The 19,959-nt window shown below is 39.3% G+C and overlaps 1 protein-coding gene and 2 pseudogenes across 2 annotated transcripts in view; 2 read left to right on the forward strand and 1 right to left on the reverse strand.

Moving 5' to 3' along the window:
• Nucleotides 1-4,911, reverse strand: part of smarcc1a (SWI/SNF related, matrix associated, actin dependent regulator of chromatin, subfamily c, member 1a) — a 38,540-nt gene extending 33,629 nt beyond the window's left edge. For both annotated transcript variants that reach the window (XM_034233932.1, XM_034233935.1), the window contains exons 1-8: nucleotides 4,652-4,911; nucleotides 2,823-2,942; nucleotides 2,615-2,700; nucleotides 2,329-2,410; nucleotides 1,695-1,787; nucleotides 1,533-1,602; nucleotides 1,182-1,251; nucleotides 160-235 (exon numbers count right to left, since the gene is read on the reverse strand). In XM_034233932.1, coding sequence (XP_034089823.1) covers nucleotides 160-235; nucleotides 1,182-1,251; nucleotides 1,533-1,602; nucleotides 1,695-1,787; nucleotides 2,329-2,410; nucleotides 2,615-2,700; nucleotides 2,823-2,942; nucleotides 4,652-4,840 — 786 coding nt within the window. In that variant the 5' untranslated portion in view covers nucleotides 4,841-4,911. The remainder of the gene's footprint in view (nucleotides 1-159; nucleotides 236-1,181; nucleotides 1,252-1,532; nucleotides 1,603-1,694; nucleotides 1,788-2,328; nucleotides 2,411-2,614; nucleotides 2,701-2,822; nucleotides 2,943-4,651) is intronic.
• Nucleotides 4,912-8,071: 3,160 nt separating this feature from the next.
• On the forward strand, nucleotides 8,072-10,590 carry LOC117557982 (annotated as a pseudogene).
• A 3,725-nt stretch (nucleotides 10,591-14,315) lies between these two features.
• On the forward strand, nucleotides 14,316-16,476 carry LOC117557983 (annotated as a pseudogene).
• The last annotated feature ends 3,483 nt before the right edge of the window (nucleotides 16,477-19,959 follow it).

Raw genomic sequence — 19,959 nt, forward strand, 5'->3', positions numbered from 1 at the left:
CTGGACACAATGACTGCTTGTTCACAAAAGCAGCAGCTATTCCTCCAATTGGTTTTCTTTTGAGATAAACATCCCAATACAAATGTTAAAAATGAATTGAAAGATATTTCTCTCTATTAATGCCAATGTCTTGGTTAAAATATACGACTTTGTTTTCACCTTCCATGGCTCGTCGTTGCTGGGGGGGTCCTCCACGTCGCCATCCACCTCTGCTGCTGACACCCAGGTATCATAGCTAATAGAATAAATAAACAAGCCAGCGGTAAGAACAAGATTCATGAACTGACATGCTGCATCCAAAATAGAGAGGTTTTCTTATTACAATGAAAAACATAATCCTCCCAATTCATTTAGAAAATGTGGATATGTATTGATCAGTGCAGTATGGAAACTGTAGGGGTGGGAAATCTCCAGGCTCCCCACAATACGATACTATCACGATACTTAAGCCACAATACTATTGCGATACTTACACCACGATACGATATATTGCAAGTCACATTATAATGATTAGAGGTAACCGAGTTATTTATTTTGTTAAAGTTTCAGCTATTCTGTCATCAGATCATTTAATACGATTTGTTAAATTATTATTTGTTGTAAAGTTCAATAAATGGATGTTTTCAAATTCAATGAATAATCGTGATATCAATTATTGACCAAAATAATCATGATTATGATTTGCCATAATCGCACAGCCCTACTACAGTTTATATAAAAAATGTATACAATAAAATATCGATACAAGTACGCAAAGTATCGCGATACTATGCTGTATCGATTATTTCCACCACCCCAAGAAAATTGCAATAAAATGAAAGGTATTCAAGATTCTAGGTTATACAAATACCCAATTTAAGGTTAAAATCTTCTACAGCAACTATTGAGGAAATCCAAGTAAAAAATCTTCATGAAATCAGTCTAATAACTCGAAAATGGAAACTTAGAAGGAAAGGTTGAAAAGAGTGAATATCTTTCCGAGCAACATGTCATTCATCAGGTTTGGTAAACTGGTGAGTGAATTCAAATGTGTGTCTGTGAAGTCGCTTCGGAAACATGCAAGCTGTTTCGGTGGCTTAATGACAGATGGAGGAAAATCAAGGGAAGAAAACATGTTTGAATGAAAACACATCAATGACACAGTGAGATCTGTGAGCCTCTCGATGCGGTCCTCTACTCACCTGTCGGGGGAGAGACCCCAGTGAACCAGCACCTGTTTGTCTTTCCTCGTGACAGGACGCAGCCACTCATCTGCAACATACACAAACCAATCGCTGACAAATACACACTGGCCAGTAAGCTATACGAAATACAACTGCGTAAACTAAAACATATTTGCAGTTACGAAAACCCTGGAAAAATGATCATCAGCCACACATTTGATGTCATTTGTAATCATCATAAGAATTAGTTTTTTCAGCAGCTTGCAAAAGGACTCATATTTGCCACCAGGCTAAAGAAGAACACTGCCCATGAACTGATACGGTCAAGAATGTGATCCAATCCGAAATTAAAGACAATTCAACCCCTACCTTCTTCTTGTTGGGATGTAGAGGGGTAAATGTGGTGGGTGGCCTTTGACTTGTCATCAGTAGTGGAGCCCTGGAGAGGACAGAGTGGAGGAAATGACAGTCATAAGTAACGGATAAATCAATGTCTCAGGAAAGGTCTTTATGCAGTGGGTTCAGGCTCACCTGGTGCCGCTTGACGATGTCTTTCAGCTTAATGGCTTGTTTCTGCTCGATGTCCGTCGACAGGAATACGGTGGGTCGAGTCAAGCAATTATTCTACAAGCACAGAAATAATAAGTTAGGACCATAAACAATATATTTCATCCAAAAAAAGAATCTAGAAGAATAAAGTTGATGGTGTATCTATCCATCTTGTTTTGGGGGAAACTGTACATTTACAACAACAACAACAAAACACCAGCAGCACAAATGCATTTCAGTTATTTTGCAAAGTAGCAGATAACTTTAATAAAAACTGTATAATCTGGCCTCAATAAAGTGCAGCTTCATTGAGCAATACTTGGCGTTTTGAAAATATTGTTGGGTCTTTCTACAAGTGCTGGATTATCCAAAGAGCAGCATGATCAAACATCAAGTGTATTCACTCATCACAGAGCAGCAGACTTCTGAATGTAGTGTTCTTTGTATGTGTCTGAACTGTACGTTGTGCTTTGCGTGGTGAGCGTTGTTTTCTTGCCGATCCCAAAGACACATTTTAATTTGATTGTACATTTAATAGTCAGTAAAGTAATCTGAACAGGGGACACTGAAACGCTCCTCAAAGCAGCAGCTTGTGTACGGAGAGTACGGGTCGTACCTGCACCAGGTTCTTCTCCACATTTAGGAACATCTCCACGTTCCTGTCCATCCGGGAAGGATTCTGCAGGTCAAATCTACGCCTGGGAGTGATTAGAAAGGACAATTAGACATACAACGAAATAGGGTTGTAATAGAGTAATACAGAACAAACAACAGCTACAACACAGAGTTTAGTAAGAGTGAAAACAAACGAGAGAACGTGGCAAAGCAAAAACAGGAGCTTATTTGTGATAACAGAGTTTGCTTTTAGGACATAATAATAGCTTCAGTTTTGGTCAACTCACCACCCCTGCTCGCTCTTAAACTTGTAGACCGACCCCAGGGTGTGACAGAGAGCACCTCCGGCCTTGAAATCCAGGAAACACTTGGCCTGAAGATAGAAGAATACTCAGCACTCAGATATTGCCTTCTATACATGTCATTAAAGCAAAGACAGAAGGAAAGTATGTTGTTTGAGGAAATACAAAATGTATGTGTGTTTGATTTGCTTACAGGTAGCTTGGTAAGAGCAGGATTGTTGACCCTGCGTCCGAACGCGTCCTCCTGGAACTGCAGCAGCTGGACCACCAGACCCGCCAAGGATTTACTGGAGGGGGAGTCATTCTGCACATACTGGGAGCAGACGGAAGTAAAAACATTAATAAAACACACACACATACACACTCCAGGGAAACTGATACACATACGAAAGCTGCACAATTAGTCCCATACACTGTATCGCATGTGTACTTTATCACAACTCTAATGTCAGGGGGGGGGGGGGGGGTGTACCATTGAGTAAGTCTGTGAATAAAACAAATGTATTAATAGATAGAAGAAATAATAATGCATATTTACATTGTGCTGTTCCCAGTGCTCAAATATGCTCATTTACACATGTAAGACATCCTATATAGGCTTCTTGAAAAATACATATAATTGACTATGAATGAGAAAACTGTTCATTTGTTAAAGTGCACATTTATCCATTTAAAAATCATGTGAAGTTGCCAATATCGGTGCATTTTGTAATCTGATGTTTGCCACTCCTGCTCTGGCATAGAGATAGCTGCATTGTTGATACGATGACAATGTCTGGCTAGGAGAAATTAGGACAAACCAAACTATTTATAACAAGGACAGGGAGAAGGAGAGCCACTTCTAACCTTAAAACACATCCAACGCGGCTGTTTTAGGAACACTGATTGCATATAAACAAAGCCAAGCTAAGCTCTGGGTTGGCTTTGTGAAGAAGCATGTTTACAAGTTTAGTCCCAGATATGCGTTTAAACCTAACTTAGTCTACACAACAGCTTTCAAAATTCCCCCATCAAGCTTTTTGTCTTTTACTTCAACATACAGGGCTATGGAGCATGTCAGTGGGTTTGATGAGAGCATGAAGGGACAGGAGGAGCTTTCTTTGTTTAGCTAACTAAGTGGAGCATGCACAGTGGGCTACGCTGCTGTGTTGACAACACTCAAAAACGCGCACTCTCCAGCCACAAAACAACTGCTCTTGCAAAACGCACACCATACTCTGTACATTCATAAGAAATACAAACGCGAACGCTGGGTTATATTAAGTTGTATTTTAAGTTGCTTGATAACGCTGGGTCTCGTGACAAGCGAGGGTAACATTGGGTTAGCTTCTGAGGCCTTTTGCAAGACTCAAAGGGAGTTTTGTGTAAAATGTTTGAATCGATTAAGGTTTTTTACACATGTATAAAACATAAATTGCAGAAACTCCCATTTCCGCGCCTTTATAAGCATTTTCGCCCCATGTGTGTTATTGTAACAACACCGAAGGAGCAGTTACAGAAATACAATAATACACACACTTTCTTTTTGTACTGTGCAATAATCACTTGTTATTTGATAACAAAGACAGATTATAATGCCAAAACACCATGATATGTTTCTTATGTCACTTTTCAATCGCTTCTACTCATTTGTAGCCATGGTTGTGTGCTAATGGTTGTCTATATTATTACTAATCAGTGATTTTCTTCTCTATATTTAATAAATAAACGTTCTCTTTAATATTGCATGCCCTTTTTTAAACCACTTTTGTTGTAAAAGCGTTTATTTCCCCGCTTCGGGATATTCTGGTTAGCTAGCTAACGATGAGCTAGCTAACACATAAACAGCCCCAATCATGTAAAGAACGAGCATTTAAACTCATGTTAACACGATCATGTGCTTACAATACATCCATGCACGTAAAGACAAACACTTATATGAAAAGCTTCGTCTTTATCTGTAGTTTGTGTTGCTAGCTAGGATAGCAGTTGGGATCCATTGTGCCAACGGGCCGTCATAGAAATCAATGGAGAACCAGCTACCTTCTTGTAGTGTTTTCCGATCCACTGCCGAACCGTCTCAAACTGCGATATCGTCTCAGAACTCTCCCAAAATTTCGCAGACGGACCACCGTCTTTCTTCCTCCCCACTGCGGTGGTCCCGCCGCCCACAGTGCCCGTCGCCGGTCCGCCTGAGCCCGTCGCGCCTGCCGTTGTCGCCACCGTCGCCATTGTGTGTTTTGTTCGCTGCGTTTCTTTCTCCTCCACGGCCGCGTCGCTCAGCGTGCAAGTTTTCGAATGATATTGCGCAGCCGCAGACGGGGTTTACACTCACATCTCGCGAGACTCATTATTATAGGGCTTTTTGGGAAATGTAGGCAGTTACAGGAATCTGAATCAGAAAGAATCAGGTGTTTAGCCAGGTAGGGTTTACACATGCGAAGACATTGCCTTGGTGTACATGGTGCAAACATAAACACAGTTAAAGAAGATAAAAAGTAATAAAAACAACCAAAGAATGAAATAAAAACTATTGTTAAAAAACTATTAAAATAATGTATGCGTTAAGTTATAGAAAATTATTTACATGATATCTGGATAAACCAAAAAAGCAGTAGGCCTACTACTATAAAATAAAATATGTGCAGTATTGTTATGTAAAGTGGAAAGCTGTGAAGATAATTAGAGAGGCATCAGATTGGTTTGTGAGAGATTTGAGTTTCTCTATTTTAGAAAAGATCAAAAATAAAAAACAAATATTTATAAGAATATTACATGCAATGCAATGCAAGGGAAGGCAAGTTATTTATAGGGCACCTTTATACATCGTTCACCTCTGCTCCATAGTTGTTCTCTTCACTGTACAGTTTTTATTTATATATTCATTCTAATATTTAATATTCCATCCGTCACATACTTATGTAAATATAATACCTTGCTTTAACTTGTTATTGTTCATTTGTAAATTCAACATGTATATTTTCGACTTTCTTGTTTATTTCTTGTCTTTTTATTTTTATTGTACAATGCCATGTGTTTTTATGCTGCTGCAACAAAAACATTTCCCAAATTGGAATCAATAAAGTTCTATCTTATCTTATCTTTCAACACAAGGCAACTCAAAGTGCTTTACAAAACCTGCGGTGTCTCACAGAGAGATACTGCAGGTCCTTCTTTCCTGCAGCGGTCAGACTGTACAACCACCCTGGTAGACCCGACACACACATATAACAACAAAGACTAAAACACTCCTGTTGTGCAATATACTGTATATATATATATATATATATACATACCATAAATAGCTGTGCCATTTATTCTACCACCTTTTATTCTTTCTCCTGGCTGTTATATCGCTAAACTGTTATTGGTACTGGATCTTGTAAATTGTGTAAGTAAGTAAGTAAGTTAAGTAAGTTCTTATGCTTCTTGGGTGATATTAAGCTATCTTTGGCTCTCTGCTGTAACGATTGTAAATCGTGGGTAGGCGTGTGGCGCAGTGGGTTGTACGTTGGTATTTGGATCAGGAGGTCACAGGTTCAAACCCCACTGCAGTCAGCATGTCGTTGTGTCCCAGAGACACTTCACCCCAAATTGCTCCTGTGGGGATTGCCCACAGTACTGTAAGTACTAAGTAAGTCGCTTTGGATAAAAGCGTCTAACAAGTGACATGTAATGTAATGTAAATGTCTCCCCTTTGAGACAAATAAAGTTATCCTGATTTTGACATGGGGTACTAATGCCCATTGACTCCAACTGTATTTTTAGCACAACACCTTTAAACAATAATAACATGTATATGTTTTATTGGTATTTATTACACACTGATCATTCATACAGAAATAAAACACATTCTCAAGGTGTGCATGTTTGTATTATTATGGACCTTTTCTCCGCTCTTCTGTCCTCAAAGGGTTTCACACTTCATTGTTTGTTTGCCTTTTAAGCATTAATATTACATTTCGTAAAAGACAAAGTACAAACGCTATCTAACAAAGCAGGTAAGTTGTGACTTATATGATTCACATGGTGGCGTATCAGCAACATCAATGGTCTCCGACTGAACTGCTTTATCTAGTTGTTCTGGGAAGTACAAGCGTATTTAGGTGGGAATTAAAAGTGAAGTTCACTTTATCTAGATTCTGGATAGTTGTAGAAAGGGATTTGCAAATGTTGTCTTTGACTGCTCTTAATCATTCTTAATTTGTCCCAAATCACTTAATGTTGTATTGTGGAGGCCTATACAAACAACACCATTTTCAACATGTAGCTGCTGGTGCATCCATCAAGTTACAAAATACATCTTCACAACGTTCTCTGACCGCTCCATCTTTTACTGTGGTTTCTCCTCAACTCTGTAAAAGGCAACAATGTGCACATTTTAAAATACATTTTTATTGATAGATTTCCAGATACTCAAAGACATACTAGAGTTTCATTTAAAGACAATTTGACATTGCGTGACCAAGTCATTTAGGCGGCATGCCTATTCTGTTAAATCAGCCAATACACATACATTAAGGTCAATCAGTTTGCACATAAGTTCATGACATGTTCAGCTTTTCGAGATGTATTTTCTATATTTATGGACTGATTCCTGTGGTTTCACACTTCATGTTTTTTTTGCCTTTTCAGCAACAATTCCGGAGAATTCAAAGTACACTTATTATCTTAGGACACCGGGAAGTCGTATCTTAAATAATCCACATGGCAGCGTATCAACAACATTAATATGCTCCAGTTTTACTGTTTTATCTTTGATTATCTGACCAGGAAGTACAACCATATTCATTTGGAAACTGCCAAGTGTTCAGTGGCACAATTGTTCAAAACAATAGGTATCTTATATGAGCAAAACAAGTCATAAAAGTGCACGCTTACCTTATTGCAATTTACATTCAACTCATTTTGTAACCTGAAACCAGATTTAGTGGAAGATTGAATGCGTTAAATCTTGAATAAGAAAGCTGGCACCAGGCAAAATCCAAGACAACATCCCTGACGAGAATAAGCCTTATCTTCATCCAAGGACAACGTTTTATTTGATAAATCATCACTTATTGACAACACATGCCATGATAAGACGTACAAGATTAATACATATCCCTGTATGGTCTGAAGCAAATCACATTCATCAACACAGCATAAAGAGCCGCTCCTCGTCTTCTTCTGGATTTATTCTGCAAGTCAAGGTTTGTGGTTGTTAAATAATTATTCTCTCAAATATACAGAGTGGATGTTTTTATTCATTTCATATTTGTTTGCTTACTCGACTTGACATGCAGTGCTAAAAACATGTAGTGATATCATTTATACGTTTTTGGGCTATTCCATTTATCTGCACTCTGGATATCTAACTTCTGTAGCAAAGAGAATCAGAGATATATTTCATTAAGTAATAAGAAAGATATTTAGTGTTATTTATTTAGTGTAATGATGTAATTGTCTTTCTCAATCAGAACGATGAAACACACGTCAGTTCTGTCTCTGCTGCTCCTTCTGGGAACAAGCTCAGCTAACAACTACCGTAAGTAGGACGTGGCTGTATCGATATTAACGTTGTTATAAAACTGTTATGTCTCCCTGAACATTAATATGTTTGGATTTTTGTTGGAGTGATGTTTTTGGAGTTTCACAGCAGATGGCTGTTTTCACATCCATCTTAGTTTAAGACGTGAGAGTGCAAGAAGGATTTTTTCACACCCCATCATTACAAGGTCTGCACCGTAGTTTACCAACATTTTCTGAATCCCCTACTGGAGGGAACACAGGGATTTTATTCTTTGCTGACCATTTACATGCACACAATCCTACAACAGTATATAACACGCTACAGGATGCGTTAGTTAAACCCCAAAACGCATAGATGCGCCCATTAAAGGAATCTTTTCAGGCCAACGCGGAGGTAATGGTTATACATCTGTACAAATAAAAACAACAGCAGATAGACACAAATATGAACTCACTGGTGACAAAGCAAGATGTTTATCTTAGCAGTTGGTGGAAACCAAAAACAGAGGTGATTTCTAAAGTGAATATTTGACTTACCTTCATCAGATTGACATAACCAGCTCTGAATGAACCATCGTGTGGCTCTGTAACTGCTACAAGTTAGCAACTGATTGCAAACAAGTTCCTCAACTTGAAGGGTTATGATGTGTCATGTTGTATAACGAATTTGTGTTGGCTGCCCCCATAGCCGACTGGAACAAGTTTAATGCAGGTTTGTTCATTTAAAAAAATGTTTTACATACAAAATAAATGTATTTCTACGATCTCATTCACAGAGAATGTGGCTTTACGTGGAAGAGCGAGCATGTCAGAGCGTATTGCCGACTTGTATGGATTTGCCTCCAATGCTATTGATGGAAACCGTGAATCTAACTACTCTGTTGGATCATGCACCTCCACTGTTGAGATGACCAACCCCTGGTGGAGAGTGGACCTGCTGGAGTCCTACATCATCACCTCCGTCATCATCATCAACAGAGGAGACTGCTGTGCAGGAAAGCTCAACATGGCAAGGGTTCACATCGGCAACTCTTTAGAAAACAACGGCGCTTCAAACCCAGTGTGAGTGATCGCAATGATTTCTAGTTACAGGGTTGAATTGCTCTGTGAAATACTGCCTTATCTGTTCTTCTGGCAGGTCAAATGTTGGTTACAAAAGGATGTTATGACCTGCTTCCTCTGTCTCTTTTAGGGCCGGTATAATTTATCACATCCCTTCAGGCATGTCTTTAAAAATGACTTTTACCGAACATGTGGAGGGACGTTATGTGACTGTGATTCTACGTGGTTTAAAGAAAACCCTAACACTCTGCGAGGTGGAGGTCTACGGTTACCGTGTTCCAACAGGTGAGAATTAAATATAATTGCAGAGCCAACCCAGATTTCATTTAGTAGGTAATGAATATTGCACATTTTGTATACAGCTGCAGTCAAACCACAGTTTGAACGACATTTGGCACATCTACTGTATACTGTATTTGATCCAAATGTTTCTTAACTCTGATATCTAACTTAGTGAGAAAGCAGCAGCTAGGTTATTTTTAAATTAACATCTTGAAAATGATTAATGGGCAATATCATTTGATAAATAATTGGAGGAAACAGAGGTGACATTTTGCAAATCTGTCATATATACTGTGGACACCGACATACTGTACAAACACATTTATTTCTACTGCTGCATCATTTATCATGATCCAATTAACAACATGCATCAACAACTTTCCATGACCTTTTGCTGCATTTTCTTCTTTCCACTGGAAAGGGTATACTTTTGCAAATAGACAGAATTGTTGTTTTCGGATATACAAAATATGCTAGAGAGAATTAATGAAAACTGAGTATCAGTGCTGATGTTTGCAAATGTGTTGTGTTTGCAGGAGAGAACCTGGCACTCCAAGGAAAAGCCTCACAGTCATCACAACATCAAATGTACATATAATCAACATATAATGCCATTGATGGAAATCGTGCCAGCGACTGGGCAAAGGCTTCTTGTACCCACACAAACAAGGAATTGAACCCATGGTGGCGACTGGACCTGGGCAAAACCCACCAAATATTTTCCGTTAAGATAACCAACAACAAAGGTGGCCCTTCGTATATTAATGGAGCAGAGATAAAAATTGGAGATTCTCTTGATAACGATGGCAACAACAATCCGAGGTACAGTCCATTAACTTTATTATACTGCAGCTCTTGTTATAATGGATATAATTATATGTGTAACCACTGTGCAGTAACTTGAAATGATGTGTGTCTTTAGAGAATCCATGTATTTACATTGTCATTAACTATTTTCTTCTTCTGCTAAGTGTGCTGTGATCTCAAGCATCCCTGGAGGTTTCACGGAAACCTTCCAGTGTAACGGGATGGACGGTCGCTACGTCAGCATCGTCATTCCTGGAAGAACCGGGAACCTGGCACTCTGTGAGGTGGAGGTGTACGGCTCCAGGCTGGATTATGTCTGAGGAGTTTCTATGTGCAACAATGATGTTTGACATTGATGTTAAGCTGATGCTCTACATGCTTGTTTTTTTTCATTTCACCAAAGCTTAAGCTTCACTTGCTAGCTGCAGGTGGATGGGAGTTTCAGCTTGGTAATCTTGAGCAACTCCATTGAAAAAGTAATCAAACTTGACAAATATTATGAACATTAACAGGTTAATTAATGTGTATTTCAAGTGTCTAATTTATGCAACATGTGGCATTGCGTGGAAAATAAATCAAGGGACATTATAATCATCATGTCATTGCATTAAGGTCAATCATTTCCAATTATCAATGGCCATCATTATCACTGAACAGAAATAAAACACTTTTTTTATGCTTATATATTTGTATTGTTAGTGTGTATAATGCGTAATAAGTTTTTCTTATTAGAATTAATTAACTACAACCACAATATGTTGTGAAATGATGTGTAACAGAATGAAAATAACTGATCTTTGAATAACATATTTGACTAAATTAGTAAAAAGCATCAGTTATTTTAGCAAAATCTGGAGGGTGTGGCTCAGTGGGATAGTAGGTTGAGCTTCGGATCAGGGGAGCACTGGTTCAATCCCACTGCAGTCAGCATGTCGTTGTGCCCCTTGGAAAGAAGTTCACCCCAAATTGCTCCTGTGCTGCCCACAGTACTGAATGTATGTAAGTCGCTTTGGATAAAAGTGACTAACAAGTGACATGTAATGTAATGTAATAATTGGATAATTTGCACGTAAAATAAACTGTGTGTGTGCATACCCTGAAACACATATTTCTCCATGGATGTAAACCAAAGCAAAGCAGAATCATCAAGTTGCAAAGGGTATCTTCAATGCAGTTTCAACTGTTTCATTTATAGAGAATGTGGCATTGCATGTAAGAGTGACCAAGTCAGTTAGTTGGCATAAACATCATGTTAAATCAGCCAATACATTAAGGTCAATACGTTTTCTTATAATTATATTCTTCCATGCCAATCAATGTGCACATAAGTCTATGAGGGGCCGTTAGGGACATTATTCCGAAATACCGTTCACATACACTTGTGAAACACTCTCACACACACATGAAATCCAAAGTTATTCACATATACATGTGAAATGCTCTCATATACACATATAAAACGCTCTCACACACATATAAAACACTCTCACACACATCTGAAACGCTCTGACACACACATGTGAAACGCTCTCTCACACACACATGAAACGCTCTCACACACACCTGTGAAATGCTCTCACATACACCTGTGAAATGCTCTCACACACACATGTGAAACGCTGTCATTTACACATGTGAAACGCTGAGTTCAGTATTTAATTAATTTGCTTTTCAGTTAAAAAAGGAAGGCCTTCCTGTCACATGAAGGAAAATCAGGACATTCTGGTGTAGAGTTTCAAAATAAAAGACCTGTTAAATCTCTATTATATGAACTATCATCCCTCTTATTTTAGATAAGAATAAAACAAAAACCCTCCAGTATCAAATACTTATTTCACTCCAGGGTGATAGCATCATTCACCCTGGAGTGAAATAAGTATTTGACACTTTAGAGTTTTGGTTGTATTCTTATCTAAAATCAGAGGGACGACAGCTCATATAATAGAGATTTCAAAGGTCTTTTATTTTGAAACTCTACACCAGAATGTCCTGATTTTCTCTGAGTGACTAGTTGGGGTGTCCTGCTATCACCCTGGAGTGAAATAAGTATTTGATACTGGAGAGTTTTGGTTGTATTCTTATCTAAAAACAGAGGGACGACAGCTCATATAATAGAGATTTCAAAGTTGGCATAGACCTCATGTTAAATCAACCAATACATTAAGGTCAATACGTTTTCATATAATTATATTCATCCATGCCAATCAATGTGCATAAGTCCATCACATTTTGATCGCTTCTCTGGTTGTTTTTATTTATTTTTTATTTTTCAGCAGCAATATTATGTTCCTGAGAATACATAATAGTACACACATCATCTAATCAAACCCGGAAGTTGTAACTTAAATGATCCACTTGGCAGTGTGTGGCATCTTTGTTTATCTGACCAGGAAGTACAACCAATGTTATCTGGGAATTTACAGTAAACTGCGAGATCACAATAAAAACAAGAGACATTATATGAGTCTGTTTAAGCAATGTCTGGATTGGACTTGTGCACGGCTCCCTTGCTGTTGCTGATACTCTTCCTGCAGATGTTTCCCTGTCACCTGTCTGTTTAAGGCCAGCAGGTGGAGCTGTTTCACACAACCTCCTCTTTTTTAAAGTGTACAGCACCATCTTCATCTTCAAAAAAAGATCGCTAGAGATTGTTTTAGTGAGGCATGCAAAGAAGTGTAGGCTTATTGAGAAAGGGGATTATTCAGGTCTATAAACAGGTGATTTTATTCATGCTTACCTTTTGTATTCTGACACAATACTGCCTGGGCAGGGAGAAAAACAAGTTGGACAAAAGTGTACACAAAGCATACAAAATGATTCGTACTTAGCTGCCATTTCTCTCTGAATTTTGGGCAGACAATTGTATTCAAGCATCAGGTTAATCACTTCAGGATTTAGCTCTATAGTTGACTTATTACACTTTCTCAATTAGCTGCCATATTATATTATGTATGTTGATTATTTTGACTAGTGTTGACCTGTGCCCTGTTTTATAACTGGATGCTTTTATATTTTAATGAGTAGTAAGTTTTTCATTTCTTAACCCAAATGAGCCTTATCTGCCCACAAGGACAAGGTAATCTGTGGGTAAATCATCAATGAATAACAACATGTGCCATGATAAGATGTGCACATAAATATCACTGTGTGGTCCACATTCAATTATATCCATCTGCACTTTATAATCAGCGGCTCCTCGTCTTCCTCCGAGTTTATTTTGCAAGTCAAGGTAAGTTGTTTTAGTTGAATAATGATGCTTTTAAAAATCGGACAGTCAACTTTAATGCATTAGCATTACCACGTTTTAACACCTTTAATTACCTTGCAAGCAGCAAGAATACTACCATACGAGCAAATGTGTAGCGCACATAATGCAGAGGGCAATCACAGCGGCTTTGATTAGGCTTTAGCTATGTGTGGGAACATTTCCAGACATCATGACCTGAACAAACTGAAACGTTGACTTGAATTAAATCACATTGCTGTATTAGGTTAGTTGAAAGCAATAATATTAAGTTGAACCTAATATTTTTTATTTAACTTGATATTATTGCTTTAAACCTAATACAGCTATGTGAGATCTGTTTACATGATACATTTAAATAAAGTCAACGTTTCAGTTTTTCAGTGTGCAAATAATTCAATAATCTTTAAAACTAAACTAAGATGTTATAATAAAGATTTAAAAAAATGATCTTACTCGTTTGTTATGCATCTCTTTACTACAACACATCTATATTATCTCTCCCCAGAAGACAAGGAAAAACTAACATTTATTTAGCTGTGATTATTCATAATTAATCAGATTATTATTGTGATTGACGGTAAATTATTAATTGACAGCACTATTTTAGATATACAGTTCTGAGGGTTGTTTACGCTGTGCTAAAATAATGATCCCATTTATCACCAGTTATTAATTCCTATACTTATAGTTAACTTCTGGAACATGACTGTTGTTTCTGAGATGAATTGCATAAAGTAATAATGAGGACAATGTTAATTTCTTCAGGAGTTGACTCTATCGTGTGTCTCATCAAGAGCAATGACGCACAGTTCAGTTCTGCCTCTGCTGCTCCTGCTGGGCACGTGTTCGGCTTACACCTACCGTAAGTAGGATCTGGCTTTATCTATGGTGTCTTTGTTATAAAACACTGAAGTGGTTAACATGTGGTTTGCCATTTGTGACACCACTTGGATGTTTGGGCTTCAGTGTGCAGAATGATGTGTGTGTGTGAAGAACGCTGTTTTTAGAATAAAAAAATAACCTCAGATTGTAAATCCTGCAAGTATGAGGTGATTTTGCGACATCACAACTACTTTGGAGACAAACATGGTGCAGTATGCCTACTAATGTGATAAGGAAACATGAAGTCTCCAGAGGAAACATACAGCAGAGAACTGACCCCTTGGTAAATAAGGCAATTGTTTGAAAAATAAAATGCATGTTTGTAGATTACAGATGTTTCATGGAGGCTAGAAACATTATTGTTGAAAAGCTCTATCAGACAACAATTGACCAATCAAAACCTGTGTGTGTTGTGGATTTTTTCACGACATAGTGTCAATAAAATATCCAGTGCTGTTGAATGGGATGCTATTCATGTATAAATTAGTGACTGATTGCAAACATCTTTACCCAATGAACTCAAAATGAGGTGATATGTCGATGTTCTGTTCACAACTTGTGTTGGCTGCCCTCAAGCGGCCAACGTTTTTTTTTATGTTCATTGATTACATCAATTTTCCATCCACCAAATATGTATTTATTTCAAATGTCTCATTCACAGAAAATGTGGCCTTGCGTGGAAAAGCAAGCCAGTAAGGGCGTAATCCAGACTATTATGGAGACGCAAACAAAGCTATTGATGGAAGCCTGAATCTCACTATCTTGCTGGTTCATGCACCGCTACTGGTTGACAGACCAACCCCTGGTGGAGAGTGGACCTGCTGGAGTCCTACATCGTCACCTCCATCACCATCACCAACAGAGCAGACTGCTGTGCAGAAAGGATCAACGGGGCAGAGGTTCACATCGGCAACTCTTTGAAAGACAATGGTGCGGCAAACCCAGTGTGAGTGGCTGCAATGATTTCTTGATTACAAGGTTAACCCCAGCAAATAATTTAGCAGCATCCAGATCGTGATTAATTCGCTGTCTAAAAGAATGTCTTCAGAAAGTGTTAGAATAACGTATGACTCTGTGTTGCTACCTTTTTAATACTGCAGTTATTTAAACTTTATGTATTTCCTCCTTTTCCTTTCTTTTAGGGATGGTGTGATTTCTCATATCCCAGCAGGCAGGTCTTTAAAAATTACTTTTACCAAACTTGTAGAGGGACGATACGTGACGGTTGCTCTACCTGGTTCAGGAAGACTCCTTACACTCTGTGAGGTGGAAGTCTACAGGTACCGTGCTCCAACTGGTGAGAATTGAAAACAAAGCCACTAAATACTTTATTTTCGGGATGATAAATCCTCATCTATCCATCTATCTGTCTATACAGCTACAATCACACCAGAGTTAAAACTCCATTAACTTGAATGAACATCAAAGGCTAAATGCAGAGCTTCTGAAAACTAATTATCAATGCTGATGTTTGCAAATGTGTTGTGTTTGCAGGAGAGAACCTGGCACTCCAAGGAAAAGCCTCACAGTCATTCCAATATCAAACAGGGCAGTGCTTATAATGCCATTGATGGAAATCGTGCCAGCGACTGGGCAAAGTGTTCTTGTACCCACACAAACAAGGAATTGGACCCATGGTGGCGACTGGACCTGGGCAAAACCCACAAAATATTTTCCGTTAAGATAACCAACTACAAAAGGTGGCCCTTTGCATATTAATGGAGCAGAGATAACAATTGGAGATTCTCTTGATAACGATGGCAACAACAATCCGAGGTACAGTCCTAACTTTATTATACTGCAGCTCTTATTATAATGGATATAATTATATGTGTAACCACTGTGCAGTAACTTGAAATGATGTGTGTCTTTAGAGAATCCATGTATTTAAATTGTCATTAACTATTTTCTTCTTCTGCTAAGTGTGCTGTGATCTCAAGCATCCCTGGAGGTTTCACGGAAACCTTCCAGTAACGGGATGGACGGTCGCTACGTCAGCATCGTTAATCCTGGAAGCAGCGAGTACCTGCTTCTCTGTGAGGTGGAGGTGTACGGCTCCAGACTGGATTATGTCTGAATAGGTTCAAAACGTGTATCAATGACTTTTGATACAGCTGACGCTCTTGTACAGACTTGTGTTGCAATCAGAGCTTAAGCTTCACTTGCTAGCTGCAGATGGATGGGAGTTCGAGCTTTGTATACCTGAGGCGCTCCAGCACAAAAAGTAATGTGACTTGCCAATCAACATGAACAATAACAGGATCATGTTTTTCCATTCTGCTTTTTTATCGTGCATTTCAACTGTCTCATTTATCAATCAAGCAATCAAGTCAGACCCTAATGGGGACATTCAACACAATCATGTAACAATTCATTAAGATCATTCAGTTTCACTGAGTCATGTCAGTAATCAGTGTGGACAATCAACAACTTTTTTAATGCTTTTATAATTTTATTGTATGTGTGTCTAATATTTATCTTGCCAAATATTAAGAACAATAAAGGGTTGATGTTTTCCACTCTACTTTTTAATGTGTATTTCAACTGTCTAATTTATTCAAGATGCAGTATTGCGTTGAGTTACCAAGTCAGTTAGTTGGCATAGACCTCATGTTAAATCAGCCAATACATTAAGGTCAATACGTTTTCATATAATTATATTCATCCATGCCAATCAATGTGCATAAGTCCATCACATTTTGATTGCTTCTCTGGTTGTTTTTAGGTTTTTCTTTGTTTCAGCAGCAATATTATGTTCCAGAGAATACATAATAGTACACACATCATCTAATCAAACCCGGAAGTTGTAACTTAAATGATCCACTTGGCAGTGTGTGGCATCTTTGTTTATCTGACCAGGAAGTACAACCAATGTTATCTGGGAATTTACAGTAAACTGCGAGCTCACAATAAAAACAAGAGACATTATATGAGTCTGTTTAAGCAATGTCTGGATTGGACTTGTGCACGGCTCCCTTGCTGTTGCTGATACTAGACTCTTCCTGCAGATGTTTCCCTGTCACCTGTCTGTTTAAGGCCAGCAGGTGGAGCTGTTTCACACAACCTCCTCTTTTTTTAAAGTGTACAGCACCATCTTCATCTGCAAAAAAAGATCGCTAGAGATTGTTCTTAGTGAGGCATGCAAAGAAGTGTAGGCTTATTGAGAAAGGGGATTATTCAGGTCTATAAACAGGTGATTTTATTCATGCTAACCTTTTGTATTCTGACACAATACTGCCTGGGCAGGGAGAAAAATAAGTTAGACAAAAGTGTACACAAAGCATACAAAATGATTCGTACTTAGCTGCCATTTCTCTCTGAATTTTGGGCAGAAAATTGTATTCAAGCATCAGGTTAATCACTTCAGGATTTAGCTCTATAGTCGACTTATTACACTTTCTCAATTAGCTGCCATATTATATTATGTATGTTGATTATTACTCGGATGGACATCCCGGGGCAAAGCATAATCCATGGAGGGGATCTTGGGCGGACGGCCCGGGGGCAAGGCAGAGTTCGAGGAGGGGGTCTCGGGCGGACGGCCCGGGGGCAAGGCAAAGTTCGAGGAGGGGGTCTCGGGCAGACGGCCCGGGGGCAAGGCAGAGTTCGAGGAGTCAGGGGGCGGGGCTCGAGGGCGAAGACCGCACAGCTCCGGAGGACGGACAGGACCCGGTGTCGGCCGGACAGGCCCCGGAGCCGGTGGGACAGGCGTTGACGTGATCCTGGACATGACCTGGGCTGGTGTCAAAGGGACCCCGGATGGAGCAAGGGCTGGTGTAGATTGGACCACCAACGCAACAGAGCAAGGAGTAGGCAGGGCCCCTGGCGGAAGAGGACAAGGAGTTGGCAGGACCCCCGGCAAGACAGGTGACGGCGGGGCCCCCAAAGGCACAGGACATAGGGTTGGCAGGACCCTCTGCAGAAGAGTAGTCGGCGGGACCTCCAACGGCACAGGACATAGGGTTGGCAGGACCCCCGGCAGAAGAGTAGTCGGCGGGACCCCCAACGGGATAGGGCATGGAGTTGGCAGAACCCCCAGCGGAACCTCCAACGGCACTTGAGTAGGGACTTGAGTAGGGACTAGAGAAGGGACTTGAGTAGGGATTGGAGAGGTGACTTGAGATGGAACTCGAGAGGGAACTCGAGAGGTGACTTGAGAGGTGACTCGAAAGGAGACTTGAGAGGGAACTCGAGAGGTGACTTGAGAGGGGACTCGAGAACATACAGCAGAGATCTGACCCCTTGGTAAATAAGGCAATTGTTTGACAAAGAAAATGCACAGTTGTAGATTACAGATTGTTCATGGAGGCTAGAAACATTATTGTTGAAAAGCTCTATCAGACATTAATTGGCCAATCAAAACTTGTGTGTGTTGTGGATTATTTCACGACATAGTGTCAATAAAATATCCAGTGCTGTTGAATGGGATGCTATTCATGTATAAATTAGTGACTGATTGCAAACATCTTTACCCAATGAACTAAAAAACGAGTTGATATGTCGATGTTCTGTTCACAACTTGTGTTGGCTGCCCTCAAGTGGCCAACGTTTTTTTTCACGTTCATTGATTACATTTTTTTTTTCCATCCACCAAATATTTATTTATTTCAAATGTCTCATTCACAGAAAATGTGGCCTTGCGTGGAAAAGCAAGCCAGTCAGGGCGTAATCCAGACTATTATGGAGACGCAAACAAAGCAATTGATGGAAGCCTGAATCTCACTATCTTGCAGGTCCACTCTCCACCAGGGGTTGGCAGACCAACCCCTGGTGGAGAGTGGACCTGCTGGAGTCCTACATCGTCACCTCCATCATCATCACCAACAGAGCAGACCAGGGCCGGACTGGGACAATAAGTCAGGCCGGGAATTATACACCCAGCCAGGCCACTACCAGTTTTATTTGTCAATTTTTACAGCGTTGCTGCCCATAGTGATAGCCCTCTAAATCTACTACCCAAAAATAAACATATGGACATGGGTTACTATTTAAAAAAAGGTGCAAATCTAGGAACCTATGTGAACATATTTTAAGTGGAGGTGGACCTCAAATCCTATAGGGGGGTCCGGGGGCATGCTCCCCCGGTAAGATTTGTTTTAAATGTTGGACTTAAATGCATCAATCTGGTGCATTTTGAGGGGGAAATAAAGAGACTACACCCATATGAAACAGAACTGTATACATTTAAATAATCATAAAAACATGGCCATAACCAATAACATACCATATCCAATATGAAAAAACATTGAAACTTGTTTATTTATTTGTTTTTGGTTCATTTATAGTTGTGAGTGTGTCTGTGCTCCTGAACCAGCCTCACCTGTCTCCCCCTGCTCCTCTTTGAGGCAGCAGCAAAGACTAGTTTTAGCTCTCAATACGTTTATCTTACCTTATTTCACCTAGTTAACATTTTTTTTGTATTATTCATGCATATTTTACCAATCACTCCCCCCTCAAATGGAAATATGTGTTTACATAAATGGTGACCAAACCCTTCGAGACCCACAGAGATAACTTAGACTAAGTTAACTATCTAAACACTCGGAGTCCTTTACCTCAC

Source organism: Gymnodraco acuticeps, unplaced genomic scaffold, assembly GCF_902827175.1.
Source record: "Gymnodraco acuticeps unplaced genomic scaffold, fGymAcu1.1, whole genome shotgun sequence".
In the NCBI taxonomy this organism is placed as follows: Eukaryota; Metazoa; Chordata; class Actinopteri; order Perciformes; family Bathydraconidae; genus Gymnodraco; species Gymnodraco acuticeps.